Source organism: Piliocolobus tephrosceles, chromosome 1 (assembly GCF_002776525.5).
Source record: "Piliocolobus tephrosceles isolate RC106 chromosome 1, ASM277652v3, whole genome shotgun sequence".
Classification (NCBI taxonomy): Eukaryota; Metazoa; Chordata; class Mammalia; order Primates; family Cercopithecidae; genus Piliocolobus; species Piliocolobus tephrosceles.
Window position 1 is genome coordinate 13,354,606 of NC_045434.1, and position 24,019 is coordinate 13,378,624.

The window sequence follows — 24,019 nt, forward strand, 5'->3', positions numbered from 1 at the left end:
AAAAAAAAAAAAAAAAAAAAAAAAAAGAAAAATGAGAAAAATACTTAAAGGTAGAAAGATAAAATTATTGCTGGCCGGGCGTGGTGGCTCCCACCTATAATCCCAGCGCTTTGGGAAGCCAAGGTGGGCGGATCACCTGAGATCGGGAGTTCGAGACCAGCCTGACTAACATGGAGAAACCCCGTCTCTGCTAAAAAAATACAAAATTAGCCAGGCATGGAGGCACATGCCTATAATCCCAGCTACTCGGGAGTCTGAGGCAGGAGAATCGCTTGAACCTGGGAGGCAGAGGTTGCGGTGCCAAGATTGTGGTGTTGCACTCCAGCCCGGGCACCAAGAATGAAACTCCGTCTCAAAAACAAAAAAAAAAGAAAAGGAAAAAGAAAGATAAAATCATTAATATTATAGTGTGTTCTCTTTTAGTCTTTTAAAAATGTCTCCATACATTTAAAAAAAGTTTAGTCCTGCTTAAGTAGTTTTTAATAGTAGGTTCTCTGTTACGTTTAACTTTTCTTAGTGATGTTAATATTTTATAGAGAATCTTAACGTAATTATCTAATTGATCCTTTTCACTCTCAAGTTTCTAAGTCATGTCATAAATATGGGATTGATTTTTTGAAAGTAAGGGTACACCTTGAAATTAACATGCCGTAAACTGGTTGAGTGTGTTGGATTTCCTTGTTTAGTAACAAACAACTGAGTGAAACAATCTAGACTAATTGGTGTGGAATTTAAAATACATGAATATTTTGTATAGTATATCAATGTTGATTGAATTTTCTCTGCTCATTTCCAACTTGGCTTTCTGTAGTCAAAGAGTTGCACATTTAGTTAGAGAATAATTTTTTCTATGTTGCGGATCACCAGCTGCGTTAATGGGAACACAAAAGTAAAAGAGACGCTGTAAAACTTCAGTTGTAAAACTCTTAAATAAGCCACAATGGTTCTAGTTCGTGTTAACAGTTATAGAGAACTGAAAATAAACTAAATTATGCTAAATATATTATTTGAAATAAAAAATGTGTTACATTTTAAAAATATTTTCTCCGAACAAATTAAATCCTCTTTAGGAGGGAATGAGTTAGGGGTTGAAAAAACCTGGTAAAAGGCTTTCACAGATAAATAGGTTCAATCCTACTTTTTGCCATCGTTCAGTTGCTTTTTTCACACTTTATTCCTTTATTTTCCAAACATAAGTTGAATATCCACTATGTGCCAAATACTGTACTTGTCACCAAAGATACTAAGAAGTGGTCCTTATTAGAGAATTCTTAGTCCCAGGCATGACAGTTAACCCCAGCAAGATTGACAGTCTGTTGATCCTACCACCCTTTACGTCTCCACCCGACTTAATGCACTCAATCTTCCCTTAATATTGCTTACATTCGCTGGCATTTATTATTATAATCACTTCTTTTGACTCCAGCTCTTATTTTTCTCTCCTTTTGCTTTATAGTACTCATCTGACAAAACCACAAGAACCTTGATTAAATCTAACCCTCCTGCTCCTTGCCTGCACCTGTGTAGCTGATCCTGGTTGGAGTAAAGCAGGCAACCACAATGACTGTTCTTATTTTAAATTCGTAACTCTGAACCTCAAGTGGGTCCTTAGTTCTTTATGTCCTTCTTCCATTCACTCTCCTAGTTTCTTAGACGACTATTTCATACTGCTGCTTATGTCTTCACATCCCCAACATCTCTTCCCTATCCTCATTTTCAGCTGGTGACCTTGCCTTGCACCTGCTGAGAGATAGAAACAAGAAAAACATTTCTACACACTTCATTAGATCTGCCTATCTAACTGCATTTGCTGCCACATTCTCTGTGTTTTCATCTTTAGCTATAGATACACAATCATGCTACTGTCTGAAGCCAGTCGTCATAACCATCCCTTCTTGCCTGATTGAAGACATGGCCCATTTTCTTGTTCTGTTCTAAGTCATTCCCACTACTTACAGATTTGTGGTTATTTGTCCTATCTCAAGGAAAATCTTTTCTGGAGCCTGAGTTCTACTGTGACATTTCTTTGCTCTGTTTTCATTCAGCAGAACTGTTTGAAAGTTACCTACACTTGTTATTCAGTTTCTCTCCTTATTCTGTGTAAACCCACTCTCATCAACCTTTTTGTTCATTGTGTCTCCACAACTGTTCTTACCAGGAACACTGGTGACCCTTTGTAGATAAATTCCTCCTGCTTTTCTTGCCCTCTTACGTGCCTTATCAGTGGCATAACAGTCAGTTGATCACTCCTTCCATGATATGCTTTGCTTGGGCTCCAGCTGCTCCAGCTACAACCGTTTTTCTTGTTTATTTTCCTTTTCTTTCTTTCTTTCTCAAAATTGAGAAACCACTCCTCAATTATCTTTTGTCTTTTCCTCATCTTTGTGTGTTTTCTCCCTTCTAATTGTTCCCCTGTTTCTTTCTGATACCCGTTTAACATTTTTTTTTGTTTCTGTTCCTATTTTTCCAATCCTAACTTGAGTCACAATTCTGATACTGAATTTTTCTGAATTATTTTTCTGAGCCAGAGGAATTTGATCTCCGGGAATATAACTTTCACCTAGGACTCCGGGTAAATTCTTTCCCTTCAACTCTCCTCCCCCTCTTTTTCTTTTTTTCTTCATCATTCAAGCTTTCTACATCAGGACTACATTATGTATTATTACAAAACTGAACCTAATTTTAAAATATGAAAAAAATTTCTGTTTCATATCTATTCTCCTAATATCATTTACCACATCTAGAAAAGTATTCATTTGGCATATGGTAAGTACTAAATGAATGTTGATCTAAATTGGACCTCCCGACAACAAGATGGAAGTAGAGCAGAAGTTAAAATTCAAAAGCCACTGGCTCACTGGTTTTTTAAAGCGATACCTATAATAGGGGATTGGGATAGATATGGCTTGACCCTCTCACTGGAGCTGCTTCTCACCTCATTTATATATAAGTCTGTGTTTCACTTTCTAAGGAACTGTCAGACTTTTCCACAGAGACGACACCGTTTTATATTCTCACCAGCAATGTGTTAGGGTTCCAGTTTCTCTGCAGCCTTGCCAACACTTGTTATTCTCTATTTAAAAAAATTTGGAGGTTATAGCCATTCTAGAGAGTGTGAAGTAGTATCTCACTGTGCTTTGATTTGTGTTTGCCTAATGACTAGAGTTGAAGATTTTTCTTGTACTTATTAGCCATTTGTATATATTCTTTAGAGGAACGTCCCTTCAAGTTTTTGCCATTTTTGAATTGGTCAGTTGTTTTGTTGTCATTGAATTGTAATTCTTCATATATTCTGGATGTTATTCCCTTACCAGATACGTGATTTGCAAATGTTTCTTTTGTTGCCTCTGCTTTTGATGTTATTTCCAAAGAAACATTGCCAAATCCAGTGTTCTGAAGATCTTCCTGTATGTTTTCTTCTAAGAACTTTATAGTTTTAGCTGTAATGTTTACATCTTTGATCTAATTTGAGTTCATATTTGTATATAATATATGTGACCTCTTTGGGTTGCATAAAGAGCCTATCTCTTAGCAAACAAAATGAAGTCGAGACTGAGAGACTGGAATGAATTTGATTGGAAATAATACTTTTCTGTGACTTTTTAGCTATTCTTAGTCTCCTTTTGTCCTTAAAAAATTTTTAATGTCACTTTTCAACTTAATTGCTTTGTTCTTTCCTGCTCTAAAATGTTTTGTGTCCTTTATTTTTTTTTTCTTTTTTTCTTTTACTTCCGTGTAATCTGATCCCTGCTATACTTCAGTTGTGTATGCCATTGGATTTGGGAATATTGAAACAGAGTACAGAGTTGTTCTACTCATCTTCTTTGAAATAATTGTCCTGGTAATGTTAGAAAGCAAGGTACCCTAGGAAATTGTCTGCCTTGTTTCTATAGTACAGAAGTCAGAGGCCTATAAAATGACCATTTGACAGTGGTTTCCATTATCTGTAAATTTGTATTAAAAGAGAGTGACTTTTGAAAGTTAACCATAGTTTTTGAGTACAAATGAACATAAACATTTCCTTCATGAAAAAAAAATGATCATTCAGTTATGTGTTGTACTCAAATGGGCTTTAATTTTTCTTTGTGTATTCATCTTAGAGTGTTTACTAAACTTGGACCTGTTTCATTGAGTAGTTTTGTAGATTGGCAGGTACATTGGTATTTTTGTCTAAGTATGCACAAATAACTAATTCCATACATTTATCAAATATTAACAGAATATACTTTTGGGGAATTTAAAAAACTTAGCATCTGCATTATAATATGCAATTAATGCCACAGTTAACCATTTGCAGTTGTCTTTGTAAGCTTTGGTAAAATGCTGTATTTGTGTTCTTATTATTACATATTACCTCTGCCTAAAGACCTATACTTCAGTTTCATTTTATAGAGTTATATTGCTTGGGAAAACCTATTGATATAATTACTATACCATTCCGTTGAGCTGTTTATGTCAACTCTTAAATATGACTGTGCTATAATTTTAATTCATGGTTCTATCATTCTGCTGTTATATTCTTAAGTATGAGGAATACCATTCCTGTCTCTCTGATGTAGATTTAAGTGTTATATGAAGTAGGAATATGAAATGTTTGTATCATACTTAGGAATTTTATTTTGTTTTTATTTTATTTTATTTTTTAATATAATTTAATTTAATTTTTTAAATTTTATTTTGAGGCAGAGTCTCGTTCTGTTGCTCAGGCTAGAGTGCAGTGGCACGATCTTGGTCCACTGCAACCTCTGCCTTCTGGGTTCAAGTAATTCTCCTGCCTCAGCCTCCCGAGTAGCAGGGACTACAGGCGTGTGCCACCATGCCCAGCTAATTTTTGTATTTTTTAGGAGAGATGAGGTTTCACCATGCTGGTCAGGCTGGTCTTGAAATCCTGACCTCATAATCCGCCTGCCTCGGCCTCCCAAAATGTTAGGATTACAGGTGTGAGCCACTGCACCTGGCAGGAATTTTATTTTTGAATAATATACTACTTTTTTGTTCCATTTTATTATAGGTACATTATTAAAAATATTAATTGTGATCAGTTGTTATTTTCATAAGTCTTGTTTTAGATATTCAGATTAAAATACATATAAATTGAGATTATATAAAATTCATACAGTAGGTAAATATTGATAAAATTGCTTATGAAATTTATAATTAATAACAACACTGCTTTTTATCTTGACTTGGTGTTTTTTTCTATTATTTTGTCATACTTTTATTTAATTCAGGAGGGGAAATCCCTTTCCTTACTAAAACAGCACAAATTTCCACTTTAGATGTGAGGTTCTTAAAAACTAAATAAATTGGCCGGGTGTGGTGGCTTATGCCTGTAATCCCGGCACTTTGGGAGGCCAAAGCTGGTGGATCATGAAGTTGGGAGATCAAGACCATCCTGGCTAACACGATGAAACCCCGTCTCTACTAAAAGTACAAAAACTTAGCCGGGCATGGTGGCAGTTGCCTGTAGTCCCAGCTGCTCGGGAGGCTGAGGCAGGAGAATGGCGTGAACCCGGGAGGCGGAGCTTGCAGTGAGCTGAGATCTTGCCACTGCACTCCAGGCTGGGTGACAGAGCGAGACTCGGTCTCAATTTAAAACAAAACAAAACAAAACAAAAAAACTAAATAAGTTAATTATATGACATACATTAACTTTTTTGATTATAGAGAGGCAAGATATAAAATACATATGGTGCAACAATTATTAAATGAATCTATTCATTATAGAAAACAATATAGTTGATTTTAACATTTACTTCGTGATTGGTTATTAGATTTTTATCTTATAATCTATACATATTTCAAAGAGTGAGGTTTTAAGTATTAATTTGATTTTACTTAAGTTATTTTTAAAATACTTTTATTCTGCATGCTATATATTTTTAAATCTCTAAGACTGTGCTTTTTAGGTGTATATTAACTATATGCTGATAATATTTATTTTAAAATTGGGTTTAAGAAGAACCAAAAGCTGAACTGATGTGGGCATATTAACCATTTTGGTAGTATATCTGATCGATTAACGTTCTTTTCTGTTTTTATTATTACAGAATGATTTCTTACATAATTTGCCAGTGCATCCATACAAAAGCCATAAAGTTTTCTTTTTAGAAATCGTATTTTTCTGTGGTGAGAGCAAGTATGCTATGGTCTCTGAATGGTATCTTTTAGCTTTGTATGAATATTTTTAAACATTTGAAAAATCAAATACTTGTATGGTGGGCTTCTTTCAGAAAGTTTCAGGTTTGTATACACAATTTGTCATTACTGTTTAGTGTTGTCTTCTTTTGTTGAATTGTAAGCTCCTCGCAGACGAGCTGTTTGTTGATTCATTGCTGAGTACCCAGTGCCTAGTGCAGACTCTGTTATTACATAATAGGTACCTAAGAGGTGTTTGTCAGATGAATACGTCCACATGTGTACTTACAGTCTTGGAGTCTCATATAATTTTTCATTCTACGGCCAGGCATGGTGGCTCATGCCTGTAATCACAGCACTTTAAGAGGCTGAGGAGGGGGGCAGGTCACCTAAGGTCAGGAGTTCAAGACCCGCCTGGCCAACATGGCAAAACCCAGTGTCTACTAAAAATACAAAAATTAGCCAGATGTGGTGGCACACACCTGTAATCCCAGCTGCTCGGGAGGCTGAGGCAGGAGAATCACTTGAACCTGAGAGGCGGAGGTTGCAGTGAGCTGAGATCGCACCATTGCACTCCAGCCAGGGTGACAGAGCAAGACTCCATCTCAAGAAAAAAATAAAAATAAAAATAAAAATTTCATTCTACTTCATTTTATGTAGGTCAGGGAACATATTAGATCTTCAGAAGTTAAATGAGTTCATCATGCATATGTTCTTTTATGTTTGTTTTGTTAGTTGAATGTTAAGTGATCTCAATGAAATACTCTCAGACAAGTCATATATATACCTTGGAAATATTTTCCTTAGTACTTTAGATAAATATTCAATGAGATACTTGTTTAGATTCCATCTGTAGAATTAATTATATTGACTGTATTGATAACTGAATTGAAAAAGTATAGGCTAATCACTGTCTTAATTTTCTAACTCAGTATTTTTAAAAAATATTTGTTTCAATACTTGTTGTTTGTTTCAGTATTTCTTTTTTTTGTTTTGTTTTTTGTTTTTGAGACAGAGTCTCGCTCTGCCGCCCAGGCTGGAGTGCAGTGGCCGGATCTCAGCTCACTGCAAGCTCCACCTCCCAGGTTTACGCCATTCTCCTGCCTCAGCCTCCCGAGTAGCTGGGACTACAGGCACCCGCCACATCGCCCGGCTAGTTTTTTGTATTTTTTAGTAGAGACAGGGTTTCACCGTGTTAGCCAGGATGGTCTCGATCTCCTGACCTCGTGATCCGCCCGTCTCGGCCTCCCAAAGTGCTGGGATTACAGGCTTGAGCCACCGCGCCCGGCCTCAGTATTTCTTTTTAAATGGAAGCTTTTAGTAATGCTCTTTCCCTTGTGCCCTGCAAAATTAATTTATTTCCTGTTGTGAAAAGGCCAATTATGATCTTGTAATCGTAATTCCTAAAGGTTAAGACCAGTTAAAGCCAGGATAGATAAACTATCCTGGACTGTATATATATGTGTATATTATGTATATATATAAAATACAACCCGGTCTACCTCAATTTTCTCATTTTCAGAAAACTGCATTGCTTGAATCTAAAATTGCTAGACAATGTTTTTTATTTTATTTTGCGTATGTTTTTGGGACAGTGTCTCGCCCTGTTGCCCAGGCCGTAGTGCAGTAGTGCAATCTTGGCTCACTGCAACCTCTGCCTTCTGGATTCTAGTGATTTCCTGCCTCAGCCTCCCGAGGAGCTGGGATTACAGGCATGCGCCACCATGCCCAGCTGATTTTTGTATTTTTAGTAGAGGTGGGGTTTTGCCATGTTGGCCAGGCTGGTCTGGAAGCATTTTCAAACCAAAAGGTTTGTATTTAACTTACTTACTAAGATTATTGTCTTCTGCCAGACACGGTGGCTCACACCTACAATCCCAGCACTTTGGGAGGCCAAGGTGGGCGAATCACTAGAGCCCAGGAGTTTGAGACCAGCCTGAGAAACATAGTGACACCCTCTTTCTACAAAATACAAAAAAATTATCCAGGTGTGGGGGTGCATGCCTGGAGTCCCAACTATTCAGGAGTCTGAAGTGGGACAATTGATACTGGTAGGTCAAGGCTGCAGTGAGCCAGGATGGCACTACTGCACTCCAGCCTGGGCAACGGAGACTCTATATGAAGAAGAAGAAGAAAAAAAAAGATTCTCATATTCCTTAAGAATGTACTTTCAGGGATGAGTAGATATCTTACTTGACATGGTACCCCAAGGAGAAATTAAGAAATATTTTATGGCCTTCTATATCTTAGCTGCAGTTTCACTCTTTGCCACTTCCTTTACAGTTATTTTATTTTATTTTGTTTTATTTGAGATTGAGCCTTGCTGTGTTGCCCAGGCTGGAGTGCAGTGGTGTGATCTTGGCTCACTGCCACCTCTGCCTCCCAGGTTCAAGTGATTCTCCTGCCTCAGCCTCCCAAGTAGCTGGGACTACAGGTGCCTGCCACCACATCCGGCTTTTTTTTTTTTGTATTTTTCTTAGAGATGGGGTTTCACTATGTTGGCCAGTCTGGTCTTGAACTCCTGATCTTGTGATCTGCCCTCCTCGGCCTCCCAAAGTGCTAGGATTACAGGCATAAGCCACTGGGTCTGGCCTATTTTAATTTTTTATGAAATTCAGGATATGTGAACTTGAGCTAAAATTTCCTATTTTCTATCTGCATTGACTATTATCTATTATGTCTAAGGTAAATTTGGTGTTGTCTCTTTTTGATATATACTACATATACTGTATTTTTAAAAGTCTAAATTTATAAAGAAGAAAGGATTAACTGTAACTTTTTGTTGTAGTTCTGAAGTAAGCTTTCTTCTTTCAAGCCTGTGCTTCCTTGGTAAGGAATGAGAAATCTTACACACTAATATTACTTTCTTAAATTAATTGGCACCAGTAATTATGCCAGTTTAGTTCTTTCTTAAATAATTGTAATGTCTGTAGGAAATGTGGGGTTTTCATGTAGAGTTTTTCCCCACATGAATTTTTTTTTTATTTTTTGAGATGAGTCTTGCTCTGTCACCCAGGCTAGAGTGCCATAGCGCACGCGATATCAGCTCACTGCAACCTCTGCCTCTCGGATTCGAGCTATTCTCCTGCCTCAGTGTCCCAAGTAGCTGGGACTACAGGTGCCCGCTACCACGGCTGGCTGATTTTTGTATTTTTAGTAGAGATACGGTTTCACCATGTTGGCCAGGCTGGTCTTGAACTCCTGGCCTCATGATCTGCCTGCCTCAGCCTCCCAAAATGCTGGGATTACAGGCATGAGCCACTGCACCCGGCCTAATTTTTATCTTTTTGTTACAGATGAAGTTTCACCACGTTGGCCAGGCTGGTCTCGAACTCCTGGCCTCAGGTGATCTGCCTGTCTGGGCCTCCCATAGTTCTGGAATTACAGGTGTGAGCCGCCATGCCTGGCCTCCCCACATGAATTTGTGTGTATGTGTATGTGTGTGTGTGTGTGTTTTTCCCTATTCTTTGAAAACATCCTGTAGAGAAAATGGAAGGAACGCTTGGGTAATATCTAATGGGTAATTACATATACAGAAGGAACATTTCTTATTTTTAAAAACAATGATCTGTTATAGTTATTTAATCTTTTGACCATCTTTGTATTTCTTGTAAGATCTGTCAGACAACTAAAGTGCTATTTAAAATCTCACTAGGTTTTGAAATTCTTGTCTGCCAATATGTTTGTGTCAGTAGTCTCAGCTTGTATTTGGTAAGGACATTTGTAATTTGAAAAAGCTTCCTCAACCAAAATTCTCACATGTTATTTTCACCTTTTCTTCCTCTTTATGTCACTGGTTTCTCACTCTTCATGAAGCTTAGTCTGAATAGGGCCTGGAATGCCCCCTACCGTTATTTTCGCGTTAGATTCTTTTAAAGGGCAGTCCATTTCCTTCTGACTTCTCTAATTCTCCACAGGAGTGCTTTTTGGCAAGCACTCTAATTCACTTTCATTGTTGGAATTTCTTAACTTGTGAAATGAAGTCCCTGATAAATTTTTAAGATATACTCTAGTTCTAAAACTTACTAGTTTTGATGACAGTAACAATACTGTGTAACTGTATTTTATACAAAAAGCATAACTGGCCAGGTTAAAAAAATGCAAAAGCTTACTGTCTAAACAAGGGAATACCTGAATAAACAAATAAAAGCACTGAGAAAGTAGAATAGAAAGAAGTCAAATAACAGAAGAGTCATAATATTAGCTAATACTTACATATCTGTAAGTTAGATCTATAAATATATTATACATTATGTTTGCTGTTAGATTACATTATTACTCTATAGTAAGTTTTCAAGGAATTTCTTAAAACTCTACAGAATATTCCATGAGAATTTTTTGGTTTTGTTTCTTGAGATTGAGTCTTGCTCTCTTACCCAGGCTGGAGTGCAATGGCACGATCTCAGCTTACTGCAACCCCCACCTCCCAGGTTCAAGCAATTATCCAGCCTCAGCTTCCTGAGTAGTTAGGATTACAGGAGTGCGCCATCATGCCTGGCTAATTTTTGTGTTTTTGTAGAGACGGGGTTTCACCATGTTGGCCAGGCTGGTCTCGAACTCCTGACCTCAGGTGATCTGCCCACCTCAGCCTTCCAAAGTGTTGGGATTACAGGCGTGAGCCACTGTGCCCAGCCCCATGAGAATTTTAAAACAAAATTTTTCCAGAATAGTAAGGCCATACTCTTTATTAGAACTATGTATGTAGTTTGTTTCATCTAATTTAATAATTTATTTTCTTGTGTGTGTCCTGCCTGCTCCAACACACATTTGACACCTAAAGTCACTACTCAACATTTTCTGACATCCAGTCCTCTTGTACCATCCTTTTTTTATAATTGAGTAGAAGAAAACATCATTACTATGTAGGATTTATGGAGCTTAGGCAGTGGGCCCCAGCCTGTACCATTCCAAGCATCCATCATTTTATTATTTATGTATATGTTCTTGCCACCTTGTTCTTAAGAGAATTTAAAGAACATACATTATCTCTGAGTAATAAAGGAATCTTCCTTTATCACGGTGTAATGCCTTACCCATGAGGCAGTAACTGTTTTTCCTTGTTTGATGTGTTGGGTGTTGCAGGTAAAATATACAAATGTACAATATCATGTATGTATTCTTAAATTGAAAACTATTTTACCCTACTTCAAAATATAATTGATAACAAAATCCAGGTTGAATTGAGTCAGTTTTTTATTGATAGTAAAAAATGTCTGGTATAAAACTAGCTACAGAACAGATAGCCTTTGGTTAACAAAGGTAAAACATGATTATAACTTTGTTTAGCCCACATTAATGTTATGTGCAGCCATCATGAACTGACTTCAGTTTCTCTCATAAAAAATTAGAAAGCTTGTTTTGTTTTCTTTTAAAAACAAAGTTGCTATCTTGACTTCTTTCCATAGTTATTCGAATAGAGCAACTTCTAGGAGTTCATATTGAAATTTGCAGAGGGTGGAGGTGTTTTCGTTTCCCACCATGCCCCCAATTTTGGAAGGAAGTAAATTGCTTTCCTAAGCGTTATACAATTCTTGGTATTAATAGGAAAGGTAGAAGTACTGCTGCAAATATATAGATGGATGCTACGGTGCCAGGTGTAAGTACCAAAAGGAGTGTGTTTAGTAGAAGAACACTTGCTTTAAAGCTTTTCAATGTACTTATCATATATTTGTACTTACACCTGTATTTACCATATATTTCTATCAAAAAAACCCATATATGGTACGTAGCATTATTTTTTATTTTATTTTTAAATTGTAGTCTTATTTTATACAGAAGTAAAGTAAGCCTTGGACTGAGAATGAGTTGATCAGGACCACATAACTAATAAGCAGGAATTACATTAAGTCTGTCCTAAAGCTCATTCCATTCCCTCTTATTCTTATTACGGCCCTCAGCATCTTCCAGCATATAAACAGAACCCCTTGCATGGGGATGAATCCTCAGCTTTTCTGGCTTTTACTGGCTACAAGCCAGTAGTTTGTACCAGCGGAATAACCGCCCAGGAGTTTGCTACAGATACTTTCCAGGCCTGTGCTAGAGTAAGAATATAATTTATTAGTCAGTTTACTTCTTGATTTGGGGACTTTGTTACTTCCTTTTAATACCTCTAACAATGAGGACATTTTAATTTAAAAGCTCATTTTCAGGTGTCCATGTTCTGGAGTTAAAAAATATCAGTGAGTTTTCTGTTTTCTGTGAGTAATGTGTGTAACTTTGAACACAAGAAGAGAATGTCAATTCATTTTTAATGTTTACTTCTTCTAGCTGTCATACTTCTTGAATGAATGAGGGATGAAGAAACTGTCATTCTTTTTTTTTTTTTTTTTTTTTTATAAAAAAAGTTTTATTGCAGTTAATAGTAACTTGCACCCTATGAAATTTCGAAGACTATCAGCATTGAATCAAGAGGCCATCACAACTGTTGACTCAGCTGTCTGTACATGTAGGAAGCATTTCACAATACTGAAAAACTTTGCAGAGTAATGTTTTTGTAGTATTTTATGAGCAAGCATTTTTTTTTTTCTAGTTGATTTTGCATTATCTATACGTTACAATGCGGTGCTTTTTTTTTTTTTTTTTGAGATGGAGTCTCGCTCTGTCCCTCAGGCTGGAGTGCAGTGGCATGATCTCTGCTCACTGCAAGTTCCACCTCCGGGGTTCACGCGATTCTCCTGCCTCAGCCTCCCGAGTAGCTGGGACTACAGGTGCCCACCACCACGCTTGGCTAATTTTTTGTATTTTTAGTAGAGACGGGATTTTACCATGTTAGCCAGGATGGTCTCAATCTCCTGACTTCATGATCTGCCCGCCTCGGACTCCCAAAAGTGCTGGGATTACAGGCATGAACTACTGCTCCCGGCCATAATACAGTGCTTTTCTATTACACAATGCCATTTAAAACTGAAGCTATTACCTTAGCTTTCTGATGTGTGTAGAGAAAAATTGCCTACCTGCTGCTTAAGAACAAAACAAAACAAAATGTAGAAAATACTGTGATTTATCTTAATACTTACTGTAGAGATTCAGTTTCTCTTTGTTGTAGCTGAGTAAGCAGTGCTAGTTGAGGAATCATGAGATCACGCTCTCTAGTCTTGGCTCTGCCAGTAGCTAACTTTATGTCCATGGGCAAGTTATTACATCTTCTCTTTGTGCCTTGGTAGCTTGCTCTTCAAACCAGGAAGCTGAGATGATTTCCAAGGTTCTTTCCCTTCTAAAATGTCATGATTCTATGAATTTCTCTTTAATATGGCATAGGTTATTTCTGTGGTGTATATTGTACATATTTATATTAATTTCCTTTTATTTTAGATATGATGAATGGATTAAAGCAGATAAAATAGTAAGACCCGCTGATAAAAATGTGCCAAAGATAAAACATCGGAAGAAAATAAAGGTAAGTGCTTGGTTTTACTACACACTATTAGCTCTTTAAAAGAAGTTTTCCTGCAAATGATTCAATTAAATACATGTTAGTGTTACACTTTATTGAAATAGCACATTTTTCAAGTGCTAGATTTGTATATAATTAATTTTGTCAGGTTAGGGAAAGCATTTTAAAAACAGTACTGAATGATCTTTGAGACTTTTTCAGTTGCAACATTATATAAAGACACTCAGCCAGATTTTATTTATCCATTTTTGCCATTTCCTTCCCATCTGGTTCCCAACCAGGAGCCATAAGGCAGTGTGGCTTGAAGACATAGGTTATTATTATAGCTGTAAACCATTCCGAGGAAGAAAAGGCTATCTGGCAACTCCTTTTTCTCATCTTTATCTGATTATAGTTAGTGGCTTAGAATATTTTCACAAGATTTTGTTTGTTTGTTTGTTTGAGACAGAGTCTTGCTCTGTCGCCCCGGCTGGAGTACAGTGGTGCAATCTCGGCTCACTGCAACCTCCACCTCCCAGTTCAAGCAATTCTCATGCCTCAGCCTCCCGAGTAGCTGGGATTATAGACACACACCACCACACCTGGCTAATTTTTGTATTTTTAGTAGAGATGGGGTTTCACCATATTGGCCAGGCTGGTCTCAAACTATTGACCTTAGGTGATCCACCTGCCTCGGCCTCCCAAAATGCCAGGATTACAGGCGTGAGCTGCCGCGCCCAGCCCCACGGGATCCTGTTAACCACACAAATGCCATGGGGATTTACTTAGGAGCTCATATGGAAAATTAATGTCACTTTTATGTATGATAGAATTATTCATTCTAAGACTAAATTTTCCTAGAAGTTAGATTAGACTAGGTTTTAGAATTTTCTAAATCTTCTTAATGGGTGTTACATACTTTGAATAGTACATGTTGTTGAGGTGCTTAATAGTTATTTTGAAATTCAGTCTTCATATTCAAAGTGAGATGCTTTTAATATTTACTTTTCTGCTAAATGTTTCTTTAGTGGCCCCAAATAATGAAAGCTTCCCCTCTACAGGGGTCATTCTTTTTTCACTATAAAATTGGGTCTCTGTTTTAAAATTTTCAGTGTAGCAACCCAGTAGTTACAACTCAAGACTTCTCCAACCCCTTTTTCATTTCCCTTCTTTACACAAAGGTGTGAAAATTATGCCGCATTTAGCATTGTTTTTAGGTACTGAAAGAGTTCTGTTGGGGGTAGGGGGACTAAAAATACCAAAGTCTTTACACAAAGCAAGTTTTAGAGTAGCATTTGTAAGGTGGAGGATAAGGGTGGGGAAGATAGGGTGGAGGATAGTGGTGGGAAAACTAATAGATTACTTAAGGAGTTCTTTCTAGGTATTTGCCTCTCTTCAGTTCTTGGCCCCTCCTCCTGCATATTAAAACTCCTGGTCATGAGGGAAGAGGCATGTGAATTTTGAAAAGGCTTCCTAGGTAATATTTTGATAATGTACATCCCCCCATCACTGTATTTCATCTTACTCTAAGAGCCACTATTGTTGAGGCTGCCCTCTGATACACATTGAAAGCCGTATTTGAACTTGAACTCGGGCAGACTATTTCTGTCTTCAGCATGCATGGTAGATTATGTCTTTTGGGATAAATTATGAAGTGGTGAAAAGGCCGGCAATAGCAGGAAAATTGGAACAACACTAATCATTTATTGGCTGTGGTAGTCTACTTTTACATATATGCCTTTTCAGTGTGTTCTGAGAATGAATCTCAGATCCCTAAGGCAGTGGATCTCACTCTTGAACACATTTCAGAATCACTTGGAGGACTACTTAAAACTCAGATTGCTTGGCCTCATTCTGGGCATTTGTGATTCAGTAGATCTGAGGTTGTTTCAAGGAGTTTGCATTTCTTCTTTTTTGTTTTGTTTTGTTTTTGTTTTTGTTTTTTTTTGAGACGGAGTCTTGCTCCGTCGCCCAGGCGGGAGTGCAGTGGCCGGATCTCAGCTCACTGCAAGCTCCGCCTCCCGGCTTCACGCCATTCTCCTGCCTCAGCCTCCCGAGTAGCTGGGACCACAGGCGCCCGCCACCTCGCCCAGCTAATTTTTTGTATTTTTAGTAGAGATGGGGTTTCACTGTGTTAGCCAGGATGGTCTCGATCTCCTGACCTCGTGATCCGCCCATCTCACCAAAGTGCTGGGATTACAGGCTTGAGCCACCGCGCCCGGCCAGGAGTTTGCATTTCTAACAAGTTCGCAAGAGATGCTAATATAATTGGGCCAGAGACCACACTTGGAGAACCACTACCCTTAGGCATCTATTATATGTAAGGAATTAACTTATCTTCTCTGCATCTGGAATGATACTAGATATGTATCCTCCTTAGGAGAATTACTCTCACTCAAAATTTATAGTGTTTACTGCTAACTCAAGCTTCAGAGAACTTATTTTTCCTATAAATCAAAATAATTTTTAAGAGTAGTTTCCAGGAAATGTATCTGCCTCTGCTCATCTATTTGTAAACAAATAATTTGAGAAAATTTCTCATCTTTTCTCAAAACATTAATATGTCACTGAGGTAGGAAGGTTGCCCCTGACTTTTCTTTACAAAAGTACTTGGAATTTTGTCATTCCTAACCCACATATAATGAGATTTTGAAATGACCAGGTTGCAATTGTTTCTTTTTTTAGTTAGTATTTAATTTAAACATATTGTGATTTTAATTCTGAAGAGTAAGTTGTAGGTTTGCTAGTCCTAATCACCTATCTGATTGCTAATTTGAGTCCTATTATTAAAGTATAAATACAAAACCTTGTGATCATCCTGTGTAGTATTTTCTTAAGTAGCTTTAAAAATCTTTGGCTGTTTTGAGGGGCTTCTTGTATTCTTTCTTTTTATGTTAAATATTTAACAACATATTCTATAACAGTGAGTTAAAAGCCGGTATTAACATTGTTTCTAATAAGTGCCTTATGATAAATTATGACATACTTTTTTTTCTTAACCTAGAATAAATTAGACAAAGAAAAAGACAAAGATGAAAAATACTCTCCAAAAAACTGTAAACTTCGGCGCTTGTCCAAGCCACCATTTCAGACAAATCCATCTCCTGAAATGGTATCCAAACTGGATCTCACTGATGCCAAAAACTCTGATACTGCTCATATTAAATCCATAGAAATTACTTCGATCCTTAATGGACTTCAAGGTAAACATAACAATCGTTCTGTTGCATGCAGGTATTTGATTGTAGTTTATATGAGTCAAATTCTATAAAGGTAATTCAGTGACATTACCAACTACTATTTTTTCTACCAGAATTTTGTTTGCTCTCTCATTACAAGTTGAATCTCTCTCTTTTTTTTGGGGGGGACGGAGTCTCGCTCTGTCACCCAGGCTGGAGTGCAGTGGTGCGATCTCGGCTCACTGCAAGCCCCGTCTCCTGGGTTCACGCCATTCTCCTGCCTCAGCCTCCCGAGTAGCTGGTACTACAGATGCCCGCCACCACGCCCGGCTAATTTTTTGTAGAGACGGGATTTCACCGTGTTAACCAGGATGATCTTGATCTCCTGACCTCATGATCCGCCTGCCTTGGCCTCCCAAAGTGCTGGGATTACAGGCGTGAGCCACCATGCCCGGCATACAGGTTGAATATCTCTTTTTTTCTTTCTGAGACGGAGTCTTGCTCTGTCACCCAGGCTGGAGTGCTGTGGCCGGATCTCAGCTCACTGCAAGCTCCGCCTCCCGGGTTCACGCCATTCTCCTGCCTCAGCCTCCCAGTAGCTGGGACTACAGGCGCCGCCACCTCGCCCGGCTAGTTTTTTGTAGTTTTTAGTAGAGACGGGGTTTCACTGTGTTAGCCAGGATGGTCTCGATCTCCTGACCTCGTGATCTGCCCATCTCAGCCTCCCAAAGTGCTGGGATTACAGGCTTGAGCCACCGCGCCTGGCCTCAGGTTGAATATCTCTCAACTGAAATTCTTGGGACCAGAAATGTTTTGGATTTCAGATTTTTTTTTTGATTTTGGAATATTTGCATTCCACAAGCCAAATCCAAAAATTCGAAATCTGAAATGCTGCAATGAGTATTACCTTTGAGAATCACGTCAGCACTCAAAAAGTGTGAGATTTTGGAGTCTTTTCAGATTTTGAATTTGTGATGTTCAACCTGTACTTGACATAAAGTCAGCCATTGATTGAGGCCTCGAATTTTTTGTTACTAGTAGATCCAAGCACACCATAAAATTTTGGTTAACATTTAGTATTCAACTTTTAGCATTGTTACTTTAGTTTTTTAATCTTTTCTGTACCATTCTTTCTGTTGCAATGTAAAGCATAGTTTGTGTTATACAACATCAGACCATAAAAGTATACTGACAAGTTGTTGTAAAGAAAACCAAACTTTGTTTGTCCTGATTGTGACTGTTATGATCTGTTTCTTTGAGACAGGGTCTCACTCTTTAGCCTAGGTTGGAGTACAGTGGTACAATCTCAGCTAACTTCAGCCTTAACCTCCCAGACTCTAAAGATCCTCACACCTCAGCCTCCCAAGGAGCTAGGGCTGCAGGTGCATGCCACCATGCCCGGCTAATATTTATATTGTTTCTAGAGACGGGCTTTCGCCCTGTTGACCAGGCTCGTCTTGAGCTCCTAGGCTCAAGCAGTTGGCCTGTCTTAGCCCCCCAGAGTGCTAGCATTACAGGTAGCAGTGACTGCATCTGGACATGACCTTTTTTTTTTCTTTTTTGAGACAGAATCTCGCTCTGTCACCCAGGCTGGAGTGCAGTGGTGCGATCTCAGCTCACTGCAAGCTCTGCCTCCCGGGTTCACGCCATTCTCCTGCTTCAGCCTCCTGAGTAGCTGGGACTATAGGCCACCGCGCCCGACTAATATTTTGTATTTTTAGTAGAGACAGGGTTTCACTGTGTTAGCCAGACTGGTCTCGATCTCCTGACCTGGTGATCCGCCCGCCTTGGCCTCCCAAAGTGCTGGGATTACAGGCGTGAGCCTCCGCGCCTGGCCTGACGTGACCTCTTTTTTTTTTTTTTTTTGAGACGGAGTCTAGCTCTTCCCCCCGACTGGAGGGCGGGGGCGGGGCCCCGCCCCCCACCAGCTCCGCCTCCTGGGTTCCCGCCATTCTCCTGCCTCAGCCTCCCGAGTAGCTGGGACTACAGGCGCCCGCTACCTCTCCCGGCTAGTGTTTTGTATTTTTTAGTAGAGACGGGGTTTCACCGGGTTAGCCAGGATGGTCTCGATCTCCTGACCTCGTGATCCGCCCGTCTCGGCCTCCCAAAGTGCTGGGATTACAGGCTTGAGCCACCGCGCCCGGCTCATGACCTCTTTTATGATGAGATTTTTGCTTAGTATATAAGGCAGAATGAAGTATAGATAATGAAGGCAATGAGGATTAAAGGGGAACTTTATTAAATCTGACTGGCAGGGAAGGGGACATATCTGATCTATGAGATAAAAGAATGGATCTCCATAAAAATGTCTTAACATTTCTTATAACTTAAAAGATATTTCATTTTTACATACTTTGAATGTAATAGAAGCTAGTTTTTGTTTCTTATTGTAGATGTGTGTTTATATTAACTCATTATTTTATAAACCAAGTGCTGTACTATATTTTTATTTGTTTACTCACCACTGTACTAATGAGGGCAATATTTTAAAATTGCATTTTGCAATATATCCTACATGTGAATAGTACATGGAAAATACATGTATAGTTTAAAGAACAGTAATAATATGGGTACTAGTATGTCTCCACAGTAGCTGTCAAATACTATTTACTTAAACATGTAGTATGTCTCCTCCCAGAAGTAGTTATAGTCTGGACTTTTGTGTAATCCTTGCTTTACTTTTTTTCAGAATGGAATTATCTGTATTTATATTCCTAAGTAATTTTTATTTTGCTTCATTTTTTTAGGGTGGTTTTTTTGTTTTGTTTTGTTTTTGTTTTTGTTTTTGAGGCAGAGTCTCACTCTGTTGCCCAGGCTGGACTGCAGTGGTGCTATCACGACTCACTGCAGCCTTGACCTCCTGGGCCCAAGCAACCTTTCCTCCTCAGCCTCCTAAGTAGCTGGAACTACAGGTGTGTGCCACCATGCCAGGCTAATTTTTGTAGTTTTTGGAGAGATGGGGTTTCACCATGTTGCCCAGGCTTGTCTCAAACTCCTGGACTCAAGCAATCCAATCCACCTGCCTCAGCCTTCCAAAGTGTTAGGATTACAAGCGTGAGCCACTGCACCCAGCCTGTTTTTTAGTTTTTTAAAAACTGAGTAACAAGCATAAGCCTAGTTTTATAAGAAAGCGCAGTTGAAGACTTTCTGAGAATGTTACCTGAATAGAGATTCTAAGCCATACTCTGATTTCAGATTTAGCTTCTTTCTCTGAGAGTTTACAAAAGCCCCTCTAGAGAATTCAGTTGGACAGGTCATAAGCCAGTTCTAGTAAACACAGGGGTCCACTACAGTTAGAATATCTGACACATTTGGCGGGGCATGGTGGCTCACGCCTGTAATCCCAGCACTTTTGGGGGCCAAGGTGGGCAGATTACCTGAGGTCAGGAGTTTGAGACCAGCCTGGCCAACATGGTGAAACCCCTTCTCTCCAAAAAAAAAATAATAATAATAAAAAAATTAGCCGGGTGTGGTGGTGGGCGCCTGTAATCCCAGCTTCTCGGGAGGCTAAGGCAGGAAAATCGCTTGAACCTGGAAGGCAGAGGTTGCAGTGAGTCAAGATCACACCATTGCACTCCAGCCTGGGCAGCAAGAGCAAAACTCCATCTTAAAAAAAAAAAAAAGAATATCTGACACATTCACAGTGGATGTTATGTGGGAGTGTGCTCAGTCGTAGTAGCAGGCTACTCTGTATGTTCTCATTCTGGGCTTATGGTGATTTACCCCTGTTTTTCACAAGTAGGTCAGAATGTTTCTGCTGGATAAAGTGATGTCATTAGCTGATCTAGGTGGTGGCACATAAGACATGGAAGGGAGAGCTGGAATTTCATTGAAACAAGATAAATATAAATTTTATAAACAAGATAAATATAGATTTTAAAATCCAGTCTGGTTCACTCAGGCATTCAAAGACTACACAGTGGCAGCAGGTAGCTTAATGATAATAGCCTGCAGTATGACTTTCTTTGGAAATAGCACTGCTCTAGTCTGGACTGGCTTCCCTCTATGTCTGTTGCACAGCTGTTTTCCTAGGGAGATCTCATTCTAGGGATCTCCTTTAATGTAGTTCTTGGATTTCTTTGTTTTTGGCATCTCACGTTCCTGCCCACCCCTATACTTTCATTTTGGTGAAGCACATTCTGTAGTAGCTTCTTAAGAACAAGTGCATGAGAAGGAATTTTTAGAGATTGGCTGCATTTAAATATTTGTATTCAGTTTTGCAAATATCTTTATTCTATTCATAGTTTGACTGGATTAGAAGTTTTTCCTTCAGTATTTTATTGGCAGTGTTGAATTGTTTTTTTTTGCTTCCAGTGTTGCTTTTGTGAAGTCCAGAGCTCTTCCAACTCCTGATTCTTTGTGTGTGACTTGTTTTATTCTTTATTTTTTGCTTTTCCCTCTCTGGAATCTTTTTTTTTCTTTTTTTGAGATGGAGTCTCACTCTGTCGCCCAAGCTGGAGTGTAGTGGCACAATTTCGGCGTACTGCAACCTCTGCCTCCTGGGTTCTAGTGATTCTCCTGCCTCAGCCTCCCTAGTAGGTGGGATTGCAGGGGCCTGCCAGCACACCTGGGTAATTTTCGTATTTTTAGTAGAGATAGAGTTTCACCATTTTCGCCAGGCTGGTCTTGAACTGCTGACCTCAAGTGATCAGCTCACCTCAGCCTCCCAAAGTGCCAGGATTACTGGCATGAGCCACCATGCCCTGCTAGGAATCTTGAATCTTTTGTTTTTCATGTCCAAAAATTTCACTCTGAAATATATCTACACAAGGCCAAAGCAAGAGAACAGATATATCCATAGCACACTGGGCTGTTCTCCTTTTTTAGCCTGTGTGGATATATTTTCATCCCCTGTGATGTCTACTTGCTAGACTCTTTCATTCTAGCAACTTCTGTCTTTCTGTTCTAGTCAGTTTTTTTTGAATGATTTTCTTGATTATTTCCTCTCCTGCATTTTACTGTTCTCTCCCTTTTTATTTTTTATTCATTATTATTATTTTAAAAAATAATAATTATTTTTGAGATGAGGTGTCACTGTATTGCCCAGGCTGGTCTCAAACTTCTGAACTCAAGCGATCTTCCTCTCTCAGCCTCCCAAAGTGCTAGGATTATAGGCATGAGCCACCGTGCCGGCCCCGCCAAATTTTTCTGTTTTTTTTTTTATTGAGACTGTGTTTCACTATGTTTAGCCCAGGCTGTTCTCACACTTCTGGGCTCAAGCAGTCCTCCTGCCTCAGCCTCCCAAGTAGCTGGGTAGCTGGGGTTATAGGTGCATGACACTGCACTTGGCTGTTATCTTTCTTTGGCCAGCCATTATTTGATATTATACCTTCTATAATACACTCTAATATGCTCACATTTTAATTTCTTGCTTTTTATTAATTTTTTTGTCTTTTTCTTATTTCTTTGAAATTTTATCTGCTTTGTCTTTTAATCCTTTTGTTGACTTCTTGCTGTAATGTTTAATTTTTCATTTTTTTTTTTTTTTTTTTGAGACTGAGTCTCACTGTGTCGCCTAGGCTGGAGTGCAGTGGCATGATCTTGGCTCACTGCAGCCTCCGCCTTCTGAGTTCAGGCTGCAACCCCCACCTTCCGAGTTCAAGTGATTCTCCTGCCTCAGCCTCCCGAGTAGCTGGGATTACAGGTGGTTGCCACTGCGCTCAGCTAATTTTTTGTATTTTTAGTAGAGATGGGGTTTCACTATCTTGGCCAGGCTGATATTGAACTCCTGACCTTGTGATCCACCCGCCTCAGCCTCCCAAAGTGCTGGGATTACAGACGTGAGCCACTGCGCCTGGCCTTTTAATGAATATTTAAAAATTAAACTAGTTTGATTTTTCAAGAGCTCTATTTTCTGTGTGTTTTGTATCACTCTGTTCTTATAGATGGACGCAATACCTTACTTTTCTGAGTTTGATCTTTCAAAGAATTTTATAATTTTTTTTTTTTTTTGCTATGTCAATTACCTCTAATTTGCTTTTTTTCTATTTTGTTGTTTTGAGCTCTTCCCTATTAAGAATTTTTTTTCCTGGCTGTCTTAAGATTATGAAGGAAAGACTAAACTGATTTGGAAATTGCAAGCATATGGTTGGCACTTGTTGACCTTGAGTTTCACTATCGGGTGATCTGGTTGGCCATTTCCTGGGGAATTAATAATATGAAGTCTTTAGGTCTTTTTCTCTTAGACTAGTTGGCTTCCAGAGAAAATAGTTCCAATCTCTTGACTGGAGGGTGGTAAGAGAATGGTTTCCAGTGTTCTAGGGTCTAGTTGAAGAACAGAGATTGGGGTGGGGGCATTCTTAGTGTTTAGATATGTTCATGAATTCCCCTAATTTCAGCATTACATCTGTACCTGTGCCTTCAACAGTTGTTAGCATCTTCCAGGCTAGGAGCCCTCTCCTACTATCTCCAGAGAATAAAGCTCTAGAAGGGCAGTCACCTTGCAACCTGAAATGAGGTGGGGATCTAGGCATCTAAGTAATTTTCAGTCTTCACCCATTGCTCCTTGTATGAGGCTCCCCACTGCCCTTTTTTATTTTCATAGGCACTAGGGCAGTCAGTAATTATTGAGGGTTCTATGGTAAACTGGGTTGGTTCTTGGCTTTCCTCACTGCTGGTATGAGGTTTAGCCTTCTTTGGTGCCCTTCATTCATTCATCTGCTTTCTGACTTGCAAATTGTGTTGCTTTTCTGTCTTTTTCCCCATTTTTATAGGTTTATATCATTTCAGAAATTGCATTTTTATACCATATATATGACATATTAGTATATATAGATACACACACACACATATATAAAATGCCCCCACGCCCCCCCCCACATATTTATACTGTATGTGTAATATACACTCACATGTGTATAGTCTTTTTACAGATGGGATCATTAACATATTACAAACTTTTTTTTCCCCAACTTAGTATAACTTATAAATCTTTCCAAATCAGCACATCCACATCTACTGTGGATCATAATGTATTTAATTAGTTTCTAACAAAAAGACATTTTGGTTACTTCCCATATTTTTCCTGTTAGTTCAACAATGAATATCATGTTTGCATACTTTTAACATTTTAAGTTCTCTCTTCATATTTTCTTTTTTCCTCAGTGAATTTTATTTTATTTTTGGCCACAGATCAAATTACAGACATTTCAAATATTTCCGATTAATTAATGATCATCATATGAATGCATATTTGTGTGTATATGTATACATAAAAATTTGATACCCCTTGTGAGTAGAGAACACAGACAGCTAAGATTCTATCCTCTTGTCCTGAGATGAGTTGGGAATAAAACTAGAGGTACAGTGGTAGTTGGAGTTCTGTGGAGAA

At 38.6% G+C, this 24,019-nt stretch overlaps 1 protein-coding gene across 4 annotated transcripts in view; it reads left to right on the forward strand.

Annotated features, from left to right (window-relative positions):
- Positions 1 to 24,019, forward strand: part of ARID4B (AT-rich interaction domain 4B) — a 166,550-nt gene that overhangs the window by 121,926 nt on the left and 20,605 nt on the right. For all 4 annotated transcript variants that reach the window (XR_003309615.2, XM_026455103.1, XM_026455104.1 and 1 more), the window contains 2 exons: positions 13,450 to 13,534; positions 16,515 to 16,713. Coding sequence is in view for 3 of the 4 variants with exons in the window: in XM_026455103.1 (XP_026310888.1) it covers positions 13,450 to 13,534; positions 16,515 to 16,713 (284 nt within the window). In the remaining variant the exon portion in view is untranslated. The remainder of the gene's footprint in view (positions 1 to 13,449; positions 13,535 to 16,514; positions 16,714 to 24,019) is intronic.